At 36.2% G+C, this 26,068-nt stretch overlaps 4 protein-coding genes and 1 non-coding gene across 5 annotated transcripts; 1 reads left to right on the top strand and 4 right to left on the bottom strand.

The window, feature by feature from the left end:
* Positions 1-282: 282 nt before the first annotated feature.
* Positions 283-2,597, bottom strand: LOC137738453 (glycerophosphodiester phosphodiesterase GDPD2-like). The gene is made up of 8 exons (XM_068478084.2): positions 2,195-2,597; positions 1,916-2,109; positions 1,635-1,694; positions 1,463-1,543; positions 1,166-1,366; positions 977-1,072; positions 692-888; positions 283-599 (listed from the first exon to the last, which is right to left on the bottom strand). The coding sequence occupies exons 1-8, from the start codon at positions 2,292-2,294 to the stop codon at positions 458-460; spliced, it is 1,071 nt and encodes a 356-aa protein (XP_068334185.2). The 5' UTR covers positions 2,295-2,597; the 3' UTR covers positions 283-457.
* Positions 2,598-6,878: 4,281 nt separating this feature from the next.
* LOC137737559 (delta(3,5)-Delta(2,4)-dienoyl-CoA isomerase, peroxisomal) lies at positions 6,879-8,186 on the bottom strand. Its single transcript, XM_068477080.2, has 2 exons — positions 7,460-8,186; positions 6,879-7,214 (listed from the first exon to the last, which is right to left on the bottom strand). The coding sequence occupies exons 1-2, from the start codon at positions 8,094-8,096 to the stop codon at positions 7,024-7,026; spliced, it is 828 nt and encodes a 275-aa protein (XP_068333181.1). The 5' UTR covers positions 8,097-8,186; the 3' UTR covers positions 6,879-7,023.
* Positions 8,187-8,232: 46 nt separating this feature from the next.
* On the bottom strand, positions 8,233-8,304 carry TRNAQ-UUG (transfer RNA glutamine (anticodon UUG)). Its single transcript has one exon. It is a non-coding gene; the product is annotated as a tRNA-Gln (tRNA).
* Positions 8,305-15,824: 7,520 nt separating this feature from the next.
* On the top strand, positions 15,825-18,631 carry LOC137738221 (bidirectional sugar transporter N3-like). The gene is made up of 6 exons (XM_068477854.2): positions 15,825-16,089; positions 16,874-16,910; positions 17,020-17,230; positions 17,389-17,550; positions 17,803-17,922; positions 17,999-18,631. The coding sequence occupies exons 1-6, from the start codon at positions 16,035-16,037 to the stop codon at positions 18,329-18,331; spliced, it is 918 nt and encodes a 305-aa protein (XP_068333955.1). The 5' UTR covers positions 15,825-16,034; the 3' UTR covers positions 18,332-18,631.
* A 1,433-nt stretch (positions 18,632-20,064) lies between these two features.
* LOC137736963 (serine/threonine-protein kinase PBS1) lies at positions 20,065-24,390 on the bottom strand. The gene is made up of 5 exons (XM_068476291.2): positions 23,472-24,390; positions 22,648-22,865; positions 21,909-22,098; positions 21,075-21,466; positions 20,065-20,939 (listed from the first exon to the last, which is right to left on the bottom strand). Exons 1-5 carry the CDS (start codon positions 23,593-23,595, stop codon positions 20,475-20,477), a joined length of 1,389 nt encoding a protein of 462 aa, XP_068332392.1. The 5' UTR covers positions 23,596-24,390; the 3' UTR covers positions 20,065-20,474.
* Between the last annotated feature and the right edge of the window lie 1,678 nt (positions 24,391-26,068).

The following is a 26,068-nucleotide window of genomic DNA, read 5'->3' on the forward strand; positions in this document are numbered from 1 at the left end:
ACTAACTAATCTAACAGAATAGTTAAGTTAGGTTAACCAAATTCATTAGGGGTAAAATTGACAAATCATCATGTTATTTTGTTTGGGCTGATATAAAAATGGGCTTTGGACGAACCATTAAGTAAATACTTCTAATGTGGTTTTTGATTAAAAATTAAAGTTTTCAAACCCTTTTAGTTAGTTTTCTTTTTATTTTATTCGTTTTGGTGTGAACCAAGCCGCAAAAAGTGTTGATCTTGTTTCTGTACACAAAATACTATATTGACGATTGAAGACAATATATTCCTTAAAATCATTGTTCATAATATTTTCAACTCCAAATTCATCTTCCATTTGAGAAACCATTTGGATACTACTAAAAAAAAAGGAAACTAAGGTTCGGTACACAACATTTTGCATCTGGTTCTGGCCACGTTGATCGGCCCTCGACGTCGTATCTACTCTGGCATAAGCTCTACTACGAAAGAAAGTTCCAAGTTCCTGCTTCTTTGACAAGAATTCGGGAGTTGGAAACCGCTTCTGTGATCTCTCGAACAAGGTCAACAATCACTCCCTCAACACCCATTAGAAGTTGCATGTAAATAGCGTCTGGCACATTGCTGCAAGTCCACAAACCATATGATCATATTATTAGTCGGATAAGTGTTTCTGATCTCAAAAGTGCTTTTAGGAAACAAAAATGATAGCTTACTTTAATTGTCCATAGGTTATAATGCAGAGTTTGGCCTGTTTAATCTTAGTCACTGCCCCTGGATTTCTCAAGATAGCTTTTACTTCTGATACAATTCCTTGCAAACCACCTCCCGAACACAACTTCATGGCCTCTTCTAGCGAATTCCTTCGAATGTCGGTGTAAATTTTAGACCCTCCGTTTGTGAGGAAATAAACCTGGTTTGCATACATTGCAGCATCAGAAACCAAGTCATTGAAATTTGTTCAACACGGCTTCGACAAAAGGTTTAGAATGTGATCTTACAGGATATGTCGTCTGCATTTTTCTCATCAGCAATGCAGCATCAGGCTGAAAGCTCGAAAACAGGATCGGCCTGTCCTTGGCATACTTAATTACCACCTGTTTAAAAAACTCTTAGTACATATTATGTGCCTAAAACAACATTGATCACAATGTTCTATAGAACATGCTAAACAAATTAGGCATCCTTACCTGCAAAATTACTTGAAGAACATGTTCGAGCTTTTCTTCTTTGTAGACAATCTGATCATCGAACTTCAACTCAATGTTAAAACCCTTGGAACGCTCAACTTTCTCGAACACCTCCTGCAATGTGCATAGGGAGTCATCCTGTTCTACCTTCCAGTCGAAAATTCTCCCGTCTTGTATTTTTCTGACCAAAGGCCTCCCCACCTACATTTGAGCGAATGAAAAAAAATAGACTTGTTAACAAAACATCCACATACATTTTAATGATTTGGAATCGGATAAAATCACCATTTTTGATACCTTTCCGGCCTCTTTTTGGGGTCCGTAGGAGAGAAATTCTAACAGAGTAATGTCTGTAACCCTTTCCTCCTTGAAAACACCCTGAAACAAAATTACATTTAACATCAATATTCAGCAGGAAAATAAAAACCAAGGAATTCAAGGGTCCGTTTGATAACAATTCTGAACTAACCTTGTCCTCGGCGCCAATAAAGTTGTCATGAAAAATGACCGGACAGTCGTCTTTGGTCACCTACAAAAATAGCTTTTGCTTACAATTTTCCCTAATTGTAAAACCAAGAAATGGAAACGAAAAGAAAGAAAGAAAGACAAGAAGCAGAACAATTAGTACCCTCAAATCAGAATGTAATATAAAACTTTGCACAACAAGATTCTATTTTTCTTAACAAAGATTGTGACTTCAATCAAATGTTTTCTTCTTGGTCCCTATAAAATCACAAAGATGATGCTCACCTGAACGTCGAACTCGACGAAATCGATCGGGAACTGAGTGGCGGCATTGAAGGAGAGAATGGAGTTCTCTTTGATGGATTTAAGCTTTGCATCAGAAGACTGCAACATGTTCATCCCGCTGCCTCTGTGTCCCATCACGACGAACTTTGGCCATTTGTATCCCCATTTCGTTTCCCCATTTTCATCTTTCACACCTATTCACAAAAACCCAATTCTAAAAATCAAATTCCATTTTGTTTTTGTTTCTTGGATTCCAAGTAATTTGATCGAAACGCCCACCTTGAGCCAACCACGGCGAATATACAGCCAATGCGACGGCACTTTCTGTGACTTGGTCGAGGTTCGGAACGTCGGAGGCATGAACGGCCTTGAGAGCCATTGATTTTTTCTTGCAAATTTGCAGACTTGCAAAAATGCAAGCTTTGGGAATTCAAGAAAAATGAGGACACTAAGAAAAATTGACACTCGATTTTAGAGAACACAGAAGCTCGGGACACGTTTGGACAGTGATGGCGGTATTTAAGAAGGTTCAAAAACTAAAAAAAACAGACAAATCTCAATTGACAACTAATTTTGTTTTGAGATATTTCATTGTGTTCATTGAAAAAACGTGAAATTCGCAAAATTTCTAAATTATTCATATTCTAAAAGAATATGCTAATTCATATTTCGTTTGTCGTGTTCATCTTACGTGTTTCTAAGATATCTTTATTTGTGAGGACAATTTGAACTTTTCAAACAACAAATTGACTTAACTTCATTTAGTATTTTCTATTTTGGCCTGACAAGGGAATTGCGTTTTACAGTGGTCATGCAAATCCAAAATATTCCCAAATCGGCAAATTTAATTAGCATTTCTTTGCTGACGAGGCAATGCTGACCATATTCCTGGGTTTTGTCTATGTTTAGGGTTCAAGGTTTGACTGTGTTCTAAGGCGTTTGTAGCATTAAACTTACGTTAAGAGTGTTTATTTATACATTCGAGGTATGTATTCAAATGTAAATAAACGACAAAGAGCGTACTACCAAAGGGCCTATCTAGTATAAGGGACAGACTAGTTGGGTCTCGAAACCTTACAGAGGATTAGAAAGTGACTTGTAAGGTTCTCTAGGGACCTTAGCTATAACAGTCTAATATGAAACCAAATAATGATCGAAAAATGTTTGATGAAGTGCTTACTCAAAAAATATCGGTACATAGAGCTTAGCGGATGTTGACAAACCTTGACAACATTGCTCCCAAATGTCAACATGCGCCCCCAAGTGCTCAATGAAGTGCCACACTTACAAATGTTTTGAACTCTTCCCCTAAAACCCCATGCCATAAGCACATACCGTTTATTTTGCATGCATGCATGGTTGGTTTGGGGGACTCCTGATTTCCCAACAAATTATTCTATCTTATATTTAAAAAGAACAAATATGAGTTCTATTTTAATGGGATGTAAATTTTAAAATTGCACTTATTTTTTTCTTTTTAAATGGCGGGTCGCGTCTTAAAGATTAAAACATGATGTGTATTTAATTATTTACATTTTTCAGTCTATTTGTATGATAGGATATATCCTGTCAATTGAAAAGCTTTCCAACCAACAAAAAAAAAAAAAAAAGAATATCCACTCCTTTACATTTTCCATCTTCATAACTAATATTAATTGACATACTCTTCCCGAGTTTTGACAGACTCGTTTAGAAATTCTAGATCTTAAAATCAAAGGTCACAATTAAAAGTGAGATGTAACTGCTAGGTTTTTTTTTTTTTTTTTTTTTTTTTTTTAATTTTTTTTATTTAAGTAAACGATAGTTGATTCATTGATAACAAAAGTTATACACATGCCAAAGCAAGCTTACAGAAATGCAATCCTCGACAAGAAGGTCTAACGACAGACAAATTAATGAAAGGATCCACAATTTAAAGCAAATCTCCTTCAATCAAAATATCTCGAAAACCCTTGCCGCCATCCAAGCCGCACCTTCTCTTGCTGCCAATGCCTCTGCTTGCAAAGAACGTCACCGCTAGGTTAGCCATGCATCATCAAGCAACCAAGTTGTTTGGGCGAGTGGAGCACTAACACTTGCTCAATATTTTTTCCAACTTTTTCAACATGATTTTTTAATCTGTTTCTTTTTTCGTTTACTTTATTCTCCAATTATTTTCACAATCATTACTTGCACAAATTTCACGTGAAACATACTGGACAATCAATATGTCTATGTGGGAGTTCATGAATAATTTAATACCCGAAATCAATACAAAACTCATCAAATTTTACTAGTAGAAGAAATTCAACTTAACAAGGAACTGCCAATGCGTAGTTTACTTCTTTTTTCAAATGCATATTTTTGTACATTATCGATGTTTGAATTGAATATATATATATATATATATATATATATATATATATATATATATAAATACATGAAAACTAAAAAACAAAAATAAACAAAAGCTTACAAAAGAAAAAAAAAACGTGCAGAGATTATTTCTGAGAATTAATGAAAACATTTTTTATGAAAAAAAATGCAAAGCATACTCTCTTAAAAGTGGGACGTTCGGGAATATTTTTACTTACCACCATAACTATGGTGTAGGTTTGCCATACACCTAATCAAATGACACATGTTTTTCATCTAACTCTAGTTAACTTTCACTTTAAATCTTACTTTTTCAATTTTGAAATTAACCAAGGTTAAATGAGCGGACATGTGTCAATTGATTAGGTGTATGGTGAGCATACATTATAGTTTATGGTGGTGAGGAAAAATGCACCATGGACTCTTTGTCACATCATGTTTTTGACACAATATTTTATATTGTTGTCATGAGAATTGACGTAAAAATGTAAGTAGTTGGCAAATAGTTCATAAGGAGTTCCACTTTAAGTGAGTCTCTTTAGCATTTCTCTTTATTTATTTTTTTGATCAAACAAGATTACTTCAATTAAAAATTAGTAAAAAGCCCAAAAAGAATCAACTAAACAACAACATATAAAGTAAAAGGTTTAAGTGAAACGAGAGAGCTGTAATTCAAGATATAAAGAAAGATCCACACAATTAGGCCAAAGGCTGCCAAAAAAAAAAAGAAGGTAAAAACAATCACTTTTATCATTTCTTGAAATGGGTGCACAAAATGCATGTGAAGAAAAAGTACGAGCTTCTTACCTCATTTGGAATAATGAAGACGTACATCCAATCCAAACCGAATTGGGCCAATATGGTCTTTGACCCAATTAATGCCATGGAACTGCCCATTTCTTGGTCAGGTTGATGTGGACTAACAAACACATAAACAACCATATAGAGATAATCCAATTGCAAACAAATAGGGACTCTTTTGGAATTAATCAATCTATATGGATATTATCCCTGATTTATCTTAAGAATTTGATTAGAATTGATAACTAATTAAATTAAAGCAAGTGACCCTTTACCATATTGGTGGAAAGGTGTTGAGTCTTTGAATAACGTCGTGGGTTTGAACCCCATTGACGGTTAATCTATCAAAATCTATCGTTTGACAAAAAAAAAAAAAAAGATAATTAATTAAATTAAAAAAAAATAGATACAAACTTCCAAATATTGTGTAAGTTTAAGGTAAAACTAGGGAAGATGAGTGCGTTCTCGCCGTAAAGACATAAAAGAAATATAATTCTGTAGAGATAAGATTACTTTTTGTAGAGATTAAAAGAAATAACTCGCTACTGATTCATCTTCTACTGTAACTAGATACTAATCTATCTTTTACCTTCTATTTTTGATAATAACGTATGGATAGATGCAATTATCAAAGTGAGGGCAGAATTATTAAGAAAAATAAATAATGTGGACCGAGAGAATGAAGCTTGGTGGTATGGATGAAATAAGTTCTTGATGGTTGTGTGAGAATGTGACATGAATTCAGTCCCTTTTGATAGGAATCAATGTAGTCTAGGTTCAGGTAATTTCTTGCACGATTTGTTAATCTGATACGAAATAATACCTAATTAATAGGTCTTGAGTCAATAATATTAACAAGTTGGACCATTATCGTATCATGTCATTATCAAATCACATATTAAGAACCTGATAAGATAACGTGTATGACAGAAAAACGACACGAACACGACTAGACATTAAATATGACAATTTCTTGCATGACCCATTAACTCGACATGAATCAACATAACCTATTAACAAATCGAGTTATTATCGGGTCACTTATTAAGAATCTATTAAAATAATAATTTGATACCACACAACCCGTTATGATAATGAATATGATACAAAAACGATTGGAACACGACAAACACAATTCGTTTTCCGGAGAAATACTTTAACAAATACTTCATGAATCCCAAGTATAGAAAAATCTGTTGTTTATCAACGTCGAGCGCAATGGCGTAGCCACACTAAAGGCTACGGTGGGCTGTAGCCCAGGGAGGATTTGTAGCAATATGTATATATACTTTAGTGTGTAGATATAATAGACAAAAAAAATGTGCAAGAATAATTATTTTTAATGAAACTAGCCCAGTGAGTATTTAGCACAACTAAAAATATAAAAATTACCACAAAAATTGTGATGTCATTTTGTTCAAGATTATTCTGCTTTGATATAGTGGGGTTTATATTAGTTTCAACCAAGTTTTTCATATTGTCTTTACTTCTACTTTCAGTGTATTGCTTTGATCTAGTTGTGTGATTGTAATTGAGATATCAAGTTTTCTATCTTCTTTTTGTGTTTAAATCTAATTATATGTGAAATTTGATGATTCATTGTAATTTTGTTAGTTTGCAATTGCAAAGCTTATTGAGTTCCTGCCAGACAAATTTTAAGTATATAAATACAAAAGTTAAACTTAAATTTTTACATAAAATACGTATGTAGCAAAAACCCAAAAATTTTTTAGGGTAATTTTTTTAACTAGCCCACCCATAAAATATTTTCTGGTTCCGCCATTGGTCGAGCATGATCATAATCGAGTGCAATAACAAGGTGCAGGGTACACCTTTTTATTTTATCTCATAAAGGGTGTGCTTTTATCACAAGTGCTTTTCACTGTGAGAGTATGGAACAGCAAATTAAAAAGACAACAGCATCAAGGAAATTGCAACTGAAGTTGCTGCAATTAGAGCTTGGCAAAGATGGGCTTTCTTTTCTGGGCAGATGCTGAGACAGCCTCCGTTAAATCATCAGATAACAGCATTGCCGAATTCCATGTTGCAACATAATCCAATCCTTGCTCCACATTCAGCTCCCTACTTCTTTGCAATACCGCTTTCGTCCCGGTCACAGCCAGTGGAGATTTCAATCCAATTCCTGAATGTCATATCCCAAAAATATTACTACTACGGGTTTATGATTTACTTCTAAAATGGCTAAAAGCGTGTTTTGTCAACTAAAAGCGCTTCTGACTCCATATTAAAAAAAGCAAGGTGCTTTTGGCTTGTAAAAGCGCATTCTTTACGCTTCCAAAGTCCACACCCTTGTCAGCATAAGTGTAATGACAAACTAATTTAATTGATTAATCACAAATTATTTGTTTTTGGAAATGACCAACTTACCCTCAGCGATGAGGCGTACACCGTTTTCCAACTCGTCCCTGGAGTCGAACACTCCAGAAACCAGGCCCAGCTGCTTAGCCTCCGGACCCGAGAACCTCCGACCCGTAAGCGCCAGTTCAATCGCGTTTCCGTACCCGACAATTCCCGGCAGCCTCTGAAGCGTCCCGAGGTCCGCCGTGATCGCCAAGTCGACCTCTTTGACCGAAAAGAACGCGTCCTTGCTGCAATACCTTATGTCGCAGGCGGTCACGATATCGATACCACCGCCGATACACGCTCCGTGGATGGACGCAATCACCGGCTTCCGGCACCGCTCAATCGCCGTGATCGCGTCCTGCAACCACTTGATCTCCCGCCGAAACTGCTCCCCGACGCGGCCTCGGTCTACGGAGACGAACTTTTCGGAGATCGATGTAAGCGTTTTCAGGTCGATTCCGGCGCAGAAGTGGTCACCGGTGCCGCTGAGGACGATGACGTTGACGTTAGGGTTTTGGTCGAGGGAAGAGAGGGCCTCAGGGAATTCGGTGAAAAAGTCGCGCGAGAGGGCGTTGCGGTGGCTGGGGCGGTTGAGGTGGAGGTAGAAGACGGAGGATTTGGGGTTTTTCTGAAAGATTTCTAGGGATTTGTAGATCGCCATTTTTGTCTGTCACTGGCTGAAGATTGTGAGAAAGGGAAGGGTAATAAAGACAGAAGCGAAATGATATTACCAAATTACCGCAACCCCCAAACGACAGCGTATAAAGATTAAAAAAATAAAAAATGTTACAAAAAAGAGGTCCTACCGGGAGTCGAACCCAGGTCGCTGGATTCAAAGTCCAGAGTGCTAACCACTACACCATAGAACCTTGTTGTTTAAGTTTGTCTTTTTATTTAATTTCCCCATTGTTCCATAGCAGAGTTGAATGCTGTGATATTATTGAAGAAGAAGTGCCAAAATTTACACATGATATGCATGTAATTATTAAAAATTGAAAATAAAATTTACAACGAGAAAAAAAAATATAAAATGGTTGCTAAAATTAGTTTGTGAGGACTTTCAAATGATTTTTCATAGCTGAAGAGACTGGTCATAACTATTTCATCTCTGAAGTTTTTTTTTTCTTTTTTTATTTTCAGGAGAAAAACGTAGAAGAGAAAATGAGGGCAACTGATATGGTTGCCTGGCCGTGAAACTTAAAAATAAAAAAAATAAAAAAAACCCGTTTGTATTTAAATTGCCCATAATTTTTAGTATTAGGTACCTAAAACCCTCAACCTTTTAGTGTCATTTAATGACTAGATAATATCGCGAGATGAAACCCAAAAATACTTGAAAAATGATGAAAAATCTCAATCTTTCGCATAGAGGGGATTCGAACCCCTCCCATTTTACTCCTTCAACACCTTGACCACCATATCACTTATGTTTTTGTGAAAATATGCTAAAATATTTATATATATGGTTTTGGGGATTTATCATTTGATGACTACTCTTCACAATACACTTACTCTACACATAGAGATGATGAAGATAGTGAAATTTTTGAACCTCATAGGAACTCTATGTGGTACTAAGTCACTCATGTATCTTACCATGCAATTTATAAAGTGTAAATTATTGTACTAATTCATTACATATAAATGATTATGGTGTGTTTAAACTTCTTTCATTAATTACTACATATTTTCTACACTCACAATGTTTGCTAGCTTGCTATATAATCAACTTCAATAAGTTAAATCCATCATGCAATGCATTTGCGTCCAATTTTTTGTGATAAACTAATAAATAATTGACTAAATAAACATCCTGCAAAGTTTCAATAAAAATTTCCAAGTTTTTCTTACAATTTCCGTGGTTTTTATTCAATTTTTATCGATATCGATAATATCCCAATATTTCCATCGAAATTTCCGTGTTTTTGGACTACTGATATTTCCGATATCATCGATATTTTAAACCTTGGTGTCATTCCAAATTGGTCTCAACATTTTTAAAAATTCCAACCTATTGAAAATGTCACGTCCATTAAACCCCAGTTAATTTTTCTGTTAAATGCACATGTGGCAACAATGGATCCAACATTTTAGCTTACATGGACACTAATAATAAAAATAACTTTAAAAAAGACAAGAATAAAAATGAAGATTGGGAATTATCATGCCCCCGCCACCACCGAAACCCCGTTCCAACCTTTATATTCAAAACCCACCAACTAGGTATAATGGAACCCAATGATCAACAAGTGTTGAATTGAATTGAAAATAGACTCAAATGAAACTACATCAGGCATGCAATCTCCTCACATAGAAGAGAGTTAAGAATTCATATAGGGTTTCAAAAAGCTTGTTTCTGATCATGTGATTTTCTCATTGGTAAATTCTCAGTGTGTAGCTTCCAATTCTTCTTTGTGAGCAGTGAAGATGGTGATGGGCACATTATGACAGTCAATACCATTTCAGTAACTTCCATGACCTTCTTCTCGATGTTGGCAGCTTGAGTTGTAGGTGAAATTGGTGGTTGTTCATTAAGTTTGGAGGTGATGGCGTGGTGACCATTAGTTGGTCGAGGCTATGCTTCCATGACTTTTTATTGAATTTGGAGACAAAATAAGTCATAGTTAATTTAACATAAATTTAATTGAGGCTTAACGAATGCAATATTTTCAATAAGTTGGGTACTTGTTTGAAATATTTAAAAATGTTGAGACCAATATGGAATAGCACTAAAATGTTGAAGATTTTTAAGTACTTAATCCTAAATTTTAGTTATTTTTCTTTAGTTTTGCTGCAGGATTAATTTAGTATTTTCACTTTTGATAAAGAAAATTCTATTAATGAATATCTAATGCTGCCACTTTTCTAGCTAGGGTTTCTACCTAGCCAGAATCAAATTTCCAAAGAGAGTAATATGGTCCCACGACGTAATGCCAGGATTAAGGAATCATAATTTTACATGAATTAGGGCACAATTAAGAAGCTTCTGCTTGCACTGCACGTAATCAAACGATTACTTTTTTGCATCAACGTTTTTAATATTAGATGATTACGATACAAGATAGGATCTTGTGATTTGAACCAATTTTGTTGTTGTGATGAATTTGACTCCAACATGATCAAAAGATGAAGCTGCATTTCAAATTAAGCTTCCTGTTCTTGAAGATAACTCTGTTCGTCGTCCTCTACCTTTTGCCTTTATATCTTGTTTTTGTTATGTGACATGGTGATCTGACTCCCACCAATGGTAGAAAAGGAGCCTGGAGCCCAATGCCATCTTACCACCAATCTTAATTAAGATATCTCTGACTGATCATCAGAAATGAAATGTCGTAAACATCCAGTGATCATGATAAGATCCCATATAGTGCATTCTCATCACCAAATTAATTAGTAATCTTGGCATTGGCAATTAGGATTAGTTTTCTTCAATTGGTAAACTCATGTTATTTGCCACCATTAGCGCATCTTTAGACAATAATTTAAATTTAGCAATTTGGTTCACTTTTATATTAAGATACTTTTTGAGTATTTAAGATTTTTTAGTGGGATAAGAATTTAAATTACTCTTCTATGTTTACTAGGTGTACCATTGTGTTCTTGTTTGTTAGGAATTGGGTCTGCAGGCGGGGATTAAATTTGGCAAGGTGTAATCAATCTTTTCGGATTATGAATCACGTCGTCCATTATGTAGTATTCTTCGTAATTTTAGTGAATAAAAATTTAGAGTTTGCAATTCATTTTTCACTTTTTTTTGGTTTCTGGTCTTCTAATTTGTTAACAATATACAAACCAACATTATATATCTTTGATACATTTGATTGGTATTTCTAATAAGTAATAAGTAATATTACATTTATAATCCATCAATGATAAAGGGTAATGTTAGTGAGACAAAATTTGTAGACAAAATTTCGGAAACTAAAGGACATGGAAGTTGATGATTGGTTTATTACTTAAGCGTTGATAAACGTATTCATTCCTATTGTTGACACATTATTTAGTTTGCAAATTTTATCTTCAAATTTAGTCTTCCTAGCATAATTACCCGATGATAAATGACCTACTTAACTTAGTGGTTAGATTATTGCTTTCATACGGCGGGAGTCATTGGTTCAAATCCAATAGTATACTCAATGCTAGATGCAAAAACACATAATAGATCAATATGAACATCATGATTAGTCCCGTAACAAAATTGATTGATGACGATACTTTATTCTTGGTTCATTCTTCTCCTTCTTCCATAACCCATGCTCAGAGATCGGAAGAGATAAGAGAACCCTATGAAGAATGTGGTCATAAATCCATAATATCGTCTGGCCACACCGACCGAATTGATTATCTTCATGCATAAGGATACTAGATTAATGTAATAACTAAGTTTCTTCCCTTCTGAAAGTGAAATTAATCAACCCCAAATGAGTTTGGCTCATATGTAATATAAGAATATCAATTATGGGAGGTATCGAGCTCTCTCTTAATTCAATTCCAATCATTTGAGGGTTTACGTACCTACCTAAGCTAGTCACCTTAATTTCAATAATTAAAAGTCAAATCCTTAATTATTTAAGCATAGATTATTAGCTAGGGTTTTGGGGTGTACGTAATCATATTTTTAGTTCTATATTTTCTTTTATCGATAGAATGTTTAGTGTTTGACTTCATTTCAGGCACAATACACCAGGATGAAAAATCATGGCAATATCCTTCATGTGCATGTAAGAGCAAGTCCACTGGGAGTGGATTGCCCAGCACCCAAAACAGGCTGGCCCCCAACCAAATCACTTCACCCCAGCCTAATAGGCTGGCACCCAGCCCAAGTCAGGCAAGAGACCGGTCTAGATTTGACAAACCCACATGCCAGGCCATCCATGTTATCGATGCCGATGCCAGCTCTTCCCACAACCTTCAACCTTTCGTCGGAGGACTCGAATACCTCGCGGGTGACCTTGGTCTTGCTACGCACGATCAACGCGTCACAGAGCGAGATCTTGGTGCAGAGCTCCTAGGGGCTGAGGTTGATTCTGGGTTCTCCGAGCTTCGACGAGGATGGTGGGCTTGGCGTTGAGGTTCACAGCAAATAGCACCACGACCAGCCTCGGAGGAGCTCGGTGGCGTAAGGCAGGAGTTACTGAGAAAGCAGAGAGGGAGGGCTTGGAGGTGAAAGAGAGGGTGGGGTTTCGGAAAAATGAGGAGCGGATTTGGGACGGCGACAATGGTGTTTTTGTATGTATAGGTGTGTGTGGGTGTAATTTATAATAATATTTTATAAAAATATCAAAAATTAATAATATTTTTTTATAAAGTCAGAAATTAAAAATAAAATTATTATTATTTTATAATAAAAAATAATAATATTTTAATAAAATTGACTAGGCTATTTTTTGTTAGGGATGGATATGCATTTGACCTATTATTGTTCATTGAAATCTATCACTGTTTATTGAGTAGATTAAATAGGTTAGATGCTGACACATTTTTTTAAGGATGGACTTGCTCTATTCACCTGTGCCTTTTGAAAAATTGGCAGCTTTAATTTCGATGAGATCGATATATAACAAATAGCAAGCAATCATGGATGATGAATCATACCATATGTAACCCTTTGTATTTTTATTTTTTTAAGTTTCTTTTTTCTATTTTTGTGTGTGGTTCTTCTGGCTATACATGAACGATAGGGCAATTTCAGTGTTAGGTGTTCACTAAGCTGGCCACCGATAAATGCCAACTATATAATGCAAATGCAAGATTAGATTGCCATCGCTTTATATATATCGTACAAGGAATGAGAGGTAGCTCAACGTCGTAATATTTGGTTGAATAATATCAACGGTATAGTATTGGTGGCACTCAATGAACATGTCGATATCACTGCATTATTGATCTCTGAATACTCATGAGATAAGGACAAGGATTCTTTTCGGATCCTCTTTAAATTTGTGGGGATTCGGGAATCAATCAATCGTGTACGTTCATCGTACATCGTGCGACCAATTTTCTTTAAGTACTATTTATATTCAATTTTAAATTAAAATTTTAAAATGATTTTTAACCGCATGATATATGATGAACGGACACGATTGATTGATCCTCTGGATCCCCACAAAGAGGATCTGGAGAGGATCCTATTCCATGAGATAAAAAGCTCAAATCATTTCAGGAGGCAAGGACTAGCTATTACGTCATAAAGTCAGGAATTGGATCCCATCCGGATCTACTTTGTGGGGATCCTCATATTTTAGTCATTTATTGTGTATCGTGTGGTCAGAAATCATTTGACTTTTTTTATTTAAAATTACACACAAATAGTATCTGACAAAAACTGATCGCACGATATACGATGAACGGTTAGGACGTGGGGATCCTAGATCCCCACAAAGTGGATCCGAAGAGGATCCCTTTCCATAAAATCAGCACACTGACCTACATTTCTGGTTTTTGGGGTGAGAAAAAGAAACTTATTTTTCTCAAACTTGTCAAAATATCAACCTACCTAGCTTAGATTACTAATCAAGCACTTGGTTGAATATACTGCTCAAATTAAAAGTCTGAAAAACGCACGTATCAATTAGCTCTTAGTTTAGCTGTATTTATCTTTCCATATTAGAAAATGTCTCAAGTTCGTATTTCTTGTTATTTCCTCATTAATCAATGACTAGTTGTTAGTCTAGTTATGAAACTTGTTTAAATTTTATCATGCTTACGTCGCGCGTTCTCATTGATCAATAACGAGTTGTTACTCTAATATTATTAAAGTAACATAACTTATAAAGGATCTAAACTCCAGAAAAATAAAAGAATATCGCAACCAAATCACACAAATTAATGAACGTCGATGGAAATAGCCATGTACATATCTAGCAATCTGTCCAAAGGCTCCCATGGTGTCCACCTAGCATTCTCGAATCCCAGCCAAATGATAGAGACAAGAACGAGTAACAACATCATGATTGTCTTGTGGCTCATCTTTAATTAAATTCTTTTGTCATAACTTAAAGCCTCCCTCCCTCCGTCCCCATCTCATAACCGCAAAAAATATGAAAAAAGCTGGCCAGGCTGCTTGGATTGTGGAATTTTATTACTTGAAGAAGAAAAAAGTCAGTCAAATGAACCCCCGATGCACACGAAACCCTCTAAATATTGCATGAACATTGAAGCACTACCAAACAAACATTCAACGGCCTAGAACAAAAGCTTTGTGAACAATATTGTAAATCTTTGAGTGTGTGACTTGGAAAGATTGTTTGTTGTAATTGAAATATTGTCAGGTTGTGTTATTGAATTCAATTTATAATAAGTATATTTATTTTTGAGGCCCTACAAGTTGAACATATCAAATTTGTTGTCTATATTCTTAAGAAATTATTTTTGTCATTTCAAAAATTTAATTGTGCAATCCAAACTTTTTATATTTAAAAAGATTTATGAGAAGTGCATAATTAATTTTTTAGAATGCTAATAATAATAATTTTTTATTATTATAACACGTCGTGGCAAGTGTTCCGAGAGTATATATATACAACTATATTGTCTGCGTGTGACTTGTGAGAATTTACAAGTGACAACTAGGGCTGAAGCCTGACGCGCCAAGGCGTGTTTCGTTTAGGGTTTTAGAAGATGGAGAGAAACGGTCCAAACAATGGCCATACAGTATGCACTAGTGCTTGGAATTAGAGATATAGAAGTCACGTGAATCGGGCTCTACTCAGGACAGCTTTGCGGTCTTAGAAGAGATGAGTAACGTAAAAAATCATATTCTTATTTTAGTTGGAAGAAGCCACTTGTTTTTTTTTTTTTCAAAGAGCGTGGAATTCATGTTTGATTAGAAAAAACTCATAAAAAATTAGTAAATTAGTGTCGATTAACCAAAACTATAACTATATAACTCTTCCTAATTCGCAGTTATGGTGAAATTAATTATTTGAATAATTATGGTGATGATTTGGGGGCCTACCCTAATTCCTATCCAAAGTAGTGTCAAGAAGTGTGGTGAATAATGCTCTGCTTTTTTTTTTTTTTTTTTTTTTTTGTGGCCGTTGGATGGAGGTTACGCACACGTGATAGAGGGGCACGTGGAACTTGGATTTGTGGTTCATTGAATGAGTTCGTTGAGTAGTTTTTTATTGTACGGGAACATGACTTGGTACACCAAATGTCATAATACTAGTGATTTGATATTAAATTTTTTTTTCCCAACCACTTGCATTATGACACTTGATGTATTAGACAGTGTTCTCGGCACATTGAAAAAATTCTCGAGAGCATGGTACACCACCTACTAATCCTCCATCTGTCATGCAGCCACAATGAGTTCAATACGCACACCCTATTTCTTTTTCTTTCACTTTTTGTGTGTATATAAACAAGCTGCGTAAACCCATCGACCATCCTCAGCTAATAGTCCTCTAATTTTCTCTGCATGAGAATTTGAGAGGGAGGGAGAGAGAGAGAGCTCTAGGGTTTCTCAACACCAACTGAGTCCTCCTCCTCCTTAGCTTCTTCAACATATCATTCTCTTCATTTTCATTGAGAAAGAGAGAGAGTTCATCAGTCTGAGTTTTCTTAGCTAACTAGGGTTTTCAGATCTAGAGAGATCATGGCTACAGTAGCAGACAGTCACCATCCTTTGGCATTTACATTTGGAGTTCTAGGTAAACAAAATTCCATATGTACATTATTCATTGAAATTTCTTTTTTTCCAAATTTTTTTGTTACATTAGAGAGTGTCGACCTCTGTACTTAGCATATCCCTCCCGATCACCCTACTCATGCATCCTCACCACTGAACTAACGCGAATGGCTCATTACGTACTAGTTGTTTCCAAGAAATTTTAGGTGAGTTATTGTGATGGGAACTAGCCAGCTACTAGCAAGCTAGCTGGGTGTACCAATGAAGGAGCTCAACAAACACGATACATAAAATGTCATTTCTGGGGCTCGATCGATCATATGTATTTGTTTGAGTGCCATATACTATTGTTTGTTATTGTCATATTCTTCTCTAGTTATGACGCCCTTAAAACCTAGTTGGCCCGCATTTGTTATCTAATCTTTGTCATCAACTTGGCCATATTCTTTTTCCGTTAGTGAACCGTCTGAAATTCATCAGTGACTACTTTTTCTTTGCAGAAAAGCCTAGCTAAATAAATTTATATAAAAACAACCAAATATACATCAATAAAATTTCTTTGTATGTACACTATTCAAAGATTAGTTGTCCAATTTTTTGCTTCTTGTTAATTTATAGGTAACTTTTTATATTAAGTAACACTGTACATCATTGTGATCCTTGATGATCAACCTTCCTCACCACTACCCACTAATATATAGATAATGAAAAGTGTGATTTATTTTAATTAATTGTAATGTTTTGATAGTCAAGAAATTCTATTTGAATGACCACTATTGTATTAATTATTTCTTTGATGATGCCAGGAAATCTAGTCTCAACCATGGTTTACTTAGCCCCAGTGTAAGTGATGCATACTTTTTTTTCTTTTTTCTTTTTTAAATGTAAGGAATAATATGTATATAAGTCTATAAAGAGACATATGATTAACCTTTTTTTTTTTTAAATGCAGGCCGACATTTTATCGAATTTACAGGAAAAAATCGACAGAAGGATTCCACTCGGTGCCATATCTGGTAGCAATGTTCAGTTCCATGCTTTGGTTCTATTATGCGTCGCTAAAAAAGAATGCTATGCTGCTCATCACCATTAACTCATTCGGAAGTTTTGCAGAGATGACCTACATCGTCATCTTCGTTGTGTATGCACCAAGGGATGCTAGGGTACGTACGTATGTTTCATCTTTAATTGTTATTTTTCTTGTATATATCAATATAATTTCAATTTCCCTGTATTTTATATGTGTGTGTGTGTGTGTGTGTGTGTGTGTGTGTGTGTGTGTGTATATTCTCTAATAACTCTATATATTTACGGAATGCAGAAGCTTACAGTGAAATTATTTGGTATTATGAACGTGGGACTTTTCACCTTGATCCTTGTCGTGTCTCACTTTCTAGTGAGTCGTGCGTACCGGGTCCCAGTTCTTGGATGGATTAATGTTGCCATTTCTACCAGTGTTTTTGCTGCGCCCTTAAGCATTGTGGTAATTGACTCAATCGTACAAACATATGACCATATTATTTGTTGGTGCTTTTTTCAATTACGTAAATGTTATTCACACTCTGATATTGTCTTCTTATATTTTATTTTTTAAGTGTTTTAAAATATAAAAATGTTAAATTTGGAGCTTTAAATGAACTCTTAACGCTATTTAATTACCTTTACTTATATTCTGAGCACACATAATGTGTGTAATATATAACATATTCATTCAGTTTATTGATTTGTATTGCAGGCACAAGTTATCCGAACAAGAAGTGTCGAATTCATGCCATTTAGGTTATCATTTTTCCTCACTCTGAGTGCCGTTATGTGGTTTGCATATGGATTGTTCCTCAAGGACATATGTATTGCAGTAAGTATACTTACACTAAATTAAATCTATTTTCAAATCAATTATCCCTGCATAATTGATTAATCACTTGTTGCAGATTCCAAACGTTCTGGGTTTTGTGTTGGGACTGCTTCAGATGCTGCTGTATGCGATGTACCGAAACCGAAAGCAGGAGATAATAGAAGATCATGAGAAAAAGCTACCGGCTGCTACACCAGATCACGTGAAAAACATTGTGATCATAGCCACATTAGCAGCTTCCGAGGTTCATCCGGTGGATGCTCAACCGAACAATCGCAATGATGATGGTGACGTTAATAATAACGCGGCCGTTACAGAGGCAAAGGAGCATGAACAAACGGATGATCATCGTCATGTGGAAAATGCTTCCGTCGAGCTTCAACCTAATGAAACACCATCAGCAGTGTGATGCTGGCAAAGTCCTATGTCGTACTTCTCGGAAAGAAAAAAAACTACGATCAGTCGAACCTCGTTTGATGTGTAACAGCAGCAGCCGCTTGATCACGCCAAGATGTGGTCTGATCTTGTTATATTATATGTTTCGTTAATTGTCTCTTATTTATTTATTAAATTCCCAGTTCCAAGCGTGGGGACTGTGGCTGTGCTCATCGATGCACAAGTATATGTGAATTGGAAAGCTACAGCTATCCACGCTTGGCTTTGAATACTACTACTCAATATTAATATCAATGGACGTATGCTTAATTTATGTCCTCCGTTTCCTTGAGCAATATTTTTGTTTAAACGGCCCGGAAAACAGCTATGTGGTGTTCAAGGAAATAAAGAGTCCCACATCGGAACATTCACAAATAAATTACAACGTATATTGAATAGTTCTACTTCTAATACACAAAGATTTTTTATGATAAAATTCACCAACTCGACCACAAATGCTCATGCATGACAGCGTTCCCAAAACACACAATTTCTCATATTTTCTCCACAAATTTATACATTAATTTCGTATTTTTCATATTAATTGATTAAGCCGTAATCGATAGACATAATTAAGCACGAAGTTTAGATATGAGAGTGCCAGTTTATAGTAGGAGAAGCCAATGGTGGAGTTTGCGTGAAGAGCTTTAACACAATTGCAGTTGACATATGAGAGTGCTAGTTTATAGTAGGAGAAGCCAATGGTGGAGTTTGCGTAAAGAGCTTTAACACAATTATCTCACGGGTTGTGAGGTTGCATATTTCCGCATATCCTGCACATTGGCACGAAATTTTCTTGCTTACACATTAAGATTGATATCAAGTTTGAAATTTAGTGCATTCATCGATAGAGTAGTGAGGACGTCAAACATCATAGGACAACATAAACCATGCTCTAGGGTTCACATTTTTAGTACACTACTGTACCAAATTACGCAATAGATGATGCATCAATTTCCAACTCGTCACACAATAATTGATGTCATAAGCAAGTAGGCTACACCTACGATATTGGTTATGGTAACATTCGCTACACCAAAATCTTGTTTTAATATGCGGATTACACTTACCTTGATGAATGTGAGAGAGATGTGAACGTGATTGTCTTATAACTTAAATTAGAAGAATTTAAATAAGGAGCTAGAAAGTGAAATTTTACTTCTAACATGATAATTCATAATATAGTAAATCGATGTGAACCTTATTAAGTAATAGGGAATTTTCAAATTGCCACATCAACTTTTTATTGCGTGGAATTTCCTAATAAGAGCTTGTTATCATGGATTATGATGACAATGCACCAAAATCAACCGTAAATAAGGTAAATCAACAAACAAGCAAAATTAACCACAACAATAACATAAAAATATACGGTACATCCAATCCGGTGATCCCCTTAAGAAACTTCACTAGAGAATAGTAATAACCCCCTAACCCTTATCAAACCATGGATCTTAAATCTCTCTCACCCTTTGGCTCAAACACTTTGATGCCCTTATGGAACCCTTGTAATGATTATAGTTCAATAATGAAGAATCGCTATCGTTTCTTGTCAAAACTTCCGTCATAATCAAGGCCAATCAAGAGAAATAATTTATTGTGGATGAAAAAGACACCCCATATTTGTAGCAGGAAAAAAGGAACACCGCAAGTTAATCGCGCATCCTTGGTAATGAAAGAGAGAGTAATTGAACATGTACGAACACATTACCAAAGAAACATGTAAAACGCTCGATAATACTAAGGTTAACAAAGACAGGAGTAGCGACAAGAGATTTTGTTTTGTTTTGTTTTGTTCCAAAAACACAAAAATTACAGAAGGCAGAAGAATCGTTCAGCATTTAACCAGACGTTTTTACTCTCAAAATTTTTAAATACGTCCTCTTTCTTCTGTTCTTCCTTCAGTCTTCTAGAAGATAATGTACAAATTCCATTTACGGATTATTCTTCTTCTTCATGTTCGGAGAAGAGGAAAAGAACAGAAAAAGGGTTAAATCAGGACGCATGTTGGTCTGCACCAACGCTCCATTACATTGAACACCCCAAACTAACCAATCTGCGAAAAAGCGAGGGTAGGAGCTGAGGTTGAAGAAGACGAAGCATTGTACACTACGGCGCTACAAGTTGGTGCCATCAAAACTGCCTTGTGCACTCAATCGTCTTTTTTCTCGCCAATTCTCTCCCCACATCTTGGCCTCAGCAACTGCTCGTTCCCTATCCAACATCCTTGCGGTTTCCTTTGGGGAATCGTCCTTCTCGGAACCATCTAAATCCCATCTTCGTCCGGATCCTCCTTCCTCATTCTTCAATATTCTACCACCATCCCTGTGCCTTTTCTCATCCTTTTCTCCTGAACCTCTGTGGCCATGTCCTGAAGCCAGGTTAGGGTCATAAGACTGGTTGGCTAGGTACGACAGAGCAGTAACCACATCCCCAATGAGAGGCCGTGTGGCAGCTTGTTCCTGGATGCACATGGATGCCACGGCTAGAGCTTGGTAGAGACCCCGCATTGGATACCGACCCTGAAGTCTTGGGTCTGCCAATTTCGCAAACTTCCTTCTATCATTGAACAATGGACGTGCCTGCAGACATAAAACCACTGCCATTTAATTATTGCACAAACACAGAACCCATGCTTGCCAGACCCACAAAGCCTGCACAACAAGAAGATAAGTTTCTTCAGGAAATTCTACTACAAGAAACAAAGTGAGAATTACCCAAGTGATAAGGTTCTGTTCTCCATGGGGCCGGTCACTATCTATGGCCTTGCGTCCAGTAATCAGCTCCAGAAACACTACCCCAAAACTGTAGACATCTGACTTTACTGTCAACTGACCAGTCATTGCATATTCAGGAGCACAATAACCGTAAGTGCCCATAACCCTTGTGGACACATGGGACTTGTCTCCAGTGGGACCAAGCTTCGCAAGCCCAAAATCTGAAAGCTTTGGGTGAAATCCTTCTTCCAGCAATATGTTGGATGATTTGAAGTCCCTGTAAATAACCGGAGGGTTTGCCTTGTCGTGCAGATATTCCAATCCATTGGCTGCACCAGAAGCTATTTTCATTCGTGTGTTCCAATCCAATGGTTCCTTATCAGGTGGAAGATCTGCAGAGGGATCAACAACCCATTATAGGTGACTCATTAATTATCACTTGGATTAACTGTCAGGGAAAACGAATAGTCCAATAACACAGGAAAACAGAAGTTTGGTGCACTGTGTTTATTGAGGTTGCCAAACTTTTTGGAGACGATGCCCCACAAAAGGAAATGTTTCTTTTTTCCTTTTCTCCATTTTACCAACGTGTGTGTGTGTGTGTGTGTGTATAAGCAAATACTTCTATTTTCCCATATGCCAAACTTCAAAATTCACCATACATTCCCATATGCCAAACTTCAAAATTCACCATGCATCAAATGTATTTGTCATATTTGCATAACAGAAGTATTCATATATAACATAACTGAACGCTTCAAGGTGATTCCATGATCATTATCCAATAGTTGACATTAAACAGACAATAAGCCAAAAGAAGGAAAGGAAACTTACCATGAAGGTGATCTTCCAATGATCCTAAGGGCATAAATTCATAAACAAGAAGCCGTTGATCTCCATCAGCACAGTACCCAATCAGATTCACTAGATTAGGGTGATGCAGAAGACTGAGCATGAGAACCTCAACAAGAAATTCTCTGTTGCCCTGGAGTCCATTCCTATCCAATTGTTTAACAGCAACCACCTGTGAATGTCAGAACAAAGTCAAATAATCAAAATCACCTCAACCAGGCCTGAAGTTAATTCTGTGAAATCTTGCAGCACACCAGTGACCTTCGGGATGTATAACTAACAATGGATACCATAAGCATTCTATAACGTTGGCATCATACTTAGGAGGAGAGATGGAGTGGAAAGTATGATATGGAATTCAGAATTATCGCATTCCAAATACGGTATGAAAGTTTAACAACCATCGTTATGAGTTATGACACTGATACATAAGTCTACGGCCTTGCTCACATTATAACCTTGCCATTTGTTATTCAATTCTCGTTATTGTTGACATGACAATACAACATAGCATTCTTGATTAATACTTCATATAGCTATAGAGTTGCAACATCTTATATCATTGCTACAGTAATTAAAAAAAAAAAATCCTTATCAATGTTTAGTATCTGACTTATGTTTCTTCTACCTATTGCCTTCATTTGCTTCTTTTCAATTGAACTCATCCTGTAATTCCTGTTCTGTGTATAAATAATAGATCATGCAACAGCAAAGGAATTACCTGACCAGTGCTCTCAAGTCGCCCCTTGTATACGCGTCCAAATCCCCCTTCCCCAATGAAGGACTCTGGCCTGAAATTCTTTGTTGCAGTTGCAAGCTCACGGAAAGTGAAAGTTTGAGCAGCAATTTGGCCCCCAGGTACAACATCCTTAGGATCAGGCAATTTGGGCTGCTCCCTTCTGGACCCTCCATTGCTTCTTGATCTCAGTCTGTCTACTCCTGCACATACGACCATAACAAATTAGTGCAGATCCCTAAGTATCATCAAACCTGTCAGTCTCGACTACACAAGAAGATAGGACCATGAGTTAAGCTAAACACCCAAAACCGAAAATCAATTGGATTTCTAATAAACCATAACCCCAATACGAAAAACGTACCACACTATTCAAATTTGACATCTTATAAACCACATAAAGCAAATTTTACTAAATTCAGTTGTACTGTATTCGGTTTGATCAAATTATGAATATCTATCTTAGTTCTTCACTTACGTATGAAATCATCCACAACTTTGGACACCACTGATTACCAATCAAATTGATCCTGGGCAATCAAACTTATCGTGAGATCCAATTTTTACAAAAGAAAGACACTCTTTTATGAACTATGTCAGAAATTTGTGGGGTCTACCTAAAACCTCTCAAATTTAGAGCTCGAACACTCAATGAGGTCATCAATCGTGGACTAACACACAAACCCAAATAACTAATCCATACAATTATATTTAAATCAGGAAAAAAAAAACCCAGATCAGATCGAGCAGTAACACATTCAAATTACTAAATAATAAGCATTGATAAGCAAAAGCAATCAAGAACTGACCAGAAGGCAATCTGGAAATGTTATTAGAGACCGTTGGTTGACCCTGCTTTCTGTCATCAATTTCTGCCGCTGGATTGTTCAGCTTCTCCTCCTCCTTCGAATCGAAACAAGGAAAACAACCCATTTCCCCAAATCCAATTAAAACCTTATTTTAACTGTTTCCCAATACAAAAGATTGAAACTTTATTAAAATCCCGGATGAATCCAAAGCTCAATCAGAGGAGAGGAGGCTGCTCTTCCAATCTTCCAATCCCAGTTTTTACGACAACCTCATCATCTGAGGGCCAAGGGCCATCCAAATATCTGGGCAACTCTCTCTCTCTCTCTCTCTCTCTCTCTCTCTCTCTTGGTGTTTCTTGATGCGATCAGGGCAGGCAGATGCTGACGATATAACTAAAGGGGACAAAAGCAAAACGAATCCAAGTCCACAAACACCAGAAACGATAACAAAGAGGAAGCGAAAAGAAAAATCCTTTTTGAGTGCCCAAAAAGAATCTGTGATTAAATGGGGCAGTGAAACAGAGCAGCTAAAACAAAAGTGAGCCGGCTCTCTCCCCTCCACCCCCCGCCCCCCTCTCTCTTTCTCTCTCTTTCTCTCTCTAAACTTCTGAAAGACTTTGACCAAAAATAAAAATGGCAACTCTGTACCACTCTAGATTTTCGCAAGAAGTTTGATTTTAACTGAGTGAGGTAAATCCAACGTTTTTGTTTTGGAGACAAATGGGAAGGCAGAGAGATAGAGAGAGAGGGAGGGGATTGTGGGAAAGTCGAAAGATTTGATTGGACCGGCCGAAGAACAAGTGGTGTGTGATAATGGGATTGAACCGGTAAGCACAAAAACGTGTCAAATGGCGGGATTGGCGGACTACACTAAGTTGGGGGAGGATCTGTGGGCCAATTGGATTGGCCCACCCTACGCGGCGCTATGCGTGTCCTCCGTGGATGCATATAATGCTGAGCAGCAAAGCACTACCAAGTACCAACTTGAGGTTTTCATCCAATGCCAATTAAGCAATTAAAACATGATGAACATTATTCAATTTTGTACCAACTTTTTACTTTTGGGACATGTTGTTTAGATGATCAACTTGAGGTTTTTTAATCTTGTTCTGAGTTTGTGGTGTTTGTTCTGAGTTTTAACTAAACATATTGGACTTGTAATGGCATCGATGATATTTTGTGTCTGTGGATGGAGAAAGATCTTGTATTATATTTTGTCATTGATTTACTCCTTAAGATTTTATAATGGGTATACAATTGATGGTAATGGTGGATCAAATTGGATGAGATTGGGTTCATGTAATATATGGTTTTAACAAAGGGTAATGCTAGGGTGACCAAATTTTGTAAACCAAATGATGTGGTTATTGATGATTGGATGATCATTTAAGTATTGATTAATGTGCTTATTTTCTATTGGTAACACATCCCTTAGTTTACAAATTTGATTTAAGAATTTGGTATTCCTAGCATTATTTTTAAACAAATTATTGCATGAATTGTTAAAAGAGGTTTTTAGCATTTTGGGATTTGGTGACGTGGCAATTCAAAATATTTACTAAGTATGGTCATCATCGACACTAATACACGTTGTACATTTTCAATTGAGCAATGTTCTTAGCACTGCAACATAGTCAATTTGTATTCTCTGATTCATTGAAGAAGTGTATAAGATATTATTTCAAAGTGCATCTAACAATTTCCTTTCGATTTTTTATTAAAGCTTTGGGAACTTGATTTCACTAGTCACTACTTCTATCGTCATTTTATCAATCTCAAGTCTTCGCTAATGTCACTGCATATCAATAATTAAATACCTTAATTCAGCATATCAACAATATAAAATCTTAGTCTCCACTTGTAGATGTGTGAATGGAAATGGTGAATCTTCCATGCATATGTACGTGGAGATGGAGAGTGATTTTTCTTCAATCTCTCAAATGCCAAGGTTTGAATGATTGGAAATAATCTAGAAATAGCAGGGCATTAGCACCAACAATATTCCAAATGCATGCTTTGCAGACAAAAAAGAAAAGAAATGGGATTGGAGATTGGGTAATGGAGTAGAATGGAGGGTCATGATTGATTGTTGTAGACAGAGGCAGGCAGGCTCTATCTAACTAGATGGTTCCCTTCTGATGTCAATTCATCGGTATGGAATTTTACTTTTCAGATTCATATCATACACAAAAGCAGTTTTCTTTCGGGACCAACATTAGGGCCAAAGTTTTGCTATACTTTGATGTATAGCATGTACTGAATTAGTGAAATGTAAGATGTGCATCAAAGGATTAAACAATTAAGGATTTGACGACTACAAATATTAGTGTACTCAGAGCTTAACAATTGTCAGCATGCTAGAAAATTCCTCATTAAGCGGCTACAGTAAAATTATAAAAGTAAGACTTAACAATACAAGTAGGTTTTATCTCTATTATAAATTGTTATAGAGGTTCTTACCATTTTGGGATTTGGCAATTCATAATATTTACTAAGTATAGTCATCATCGACACTAATATACCTAGTACATTTTCAACCGAGCAATGTTCTTAGCACTCCAACATAATCAGTTTGTATTCTCTTATTCATTAAAGAA

The sequence above is a fragment of the Pyrus communis genome, chromosome 13 (assembly GCF_041283825.1).
Source record: "Pyrus communis isolate YQ-2024b chromosome 13, ASM4128382v1, whole genome shotgun sequence".
NCBI lineage: Eukaryota > Viridiplantae > Streptophyta > Magnoliopsida > Rosales > Rosaceae > Pyrus > Pyrus communis.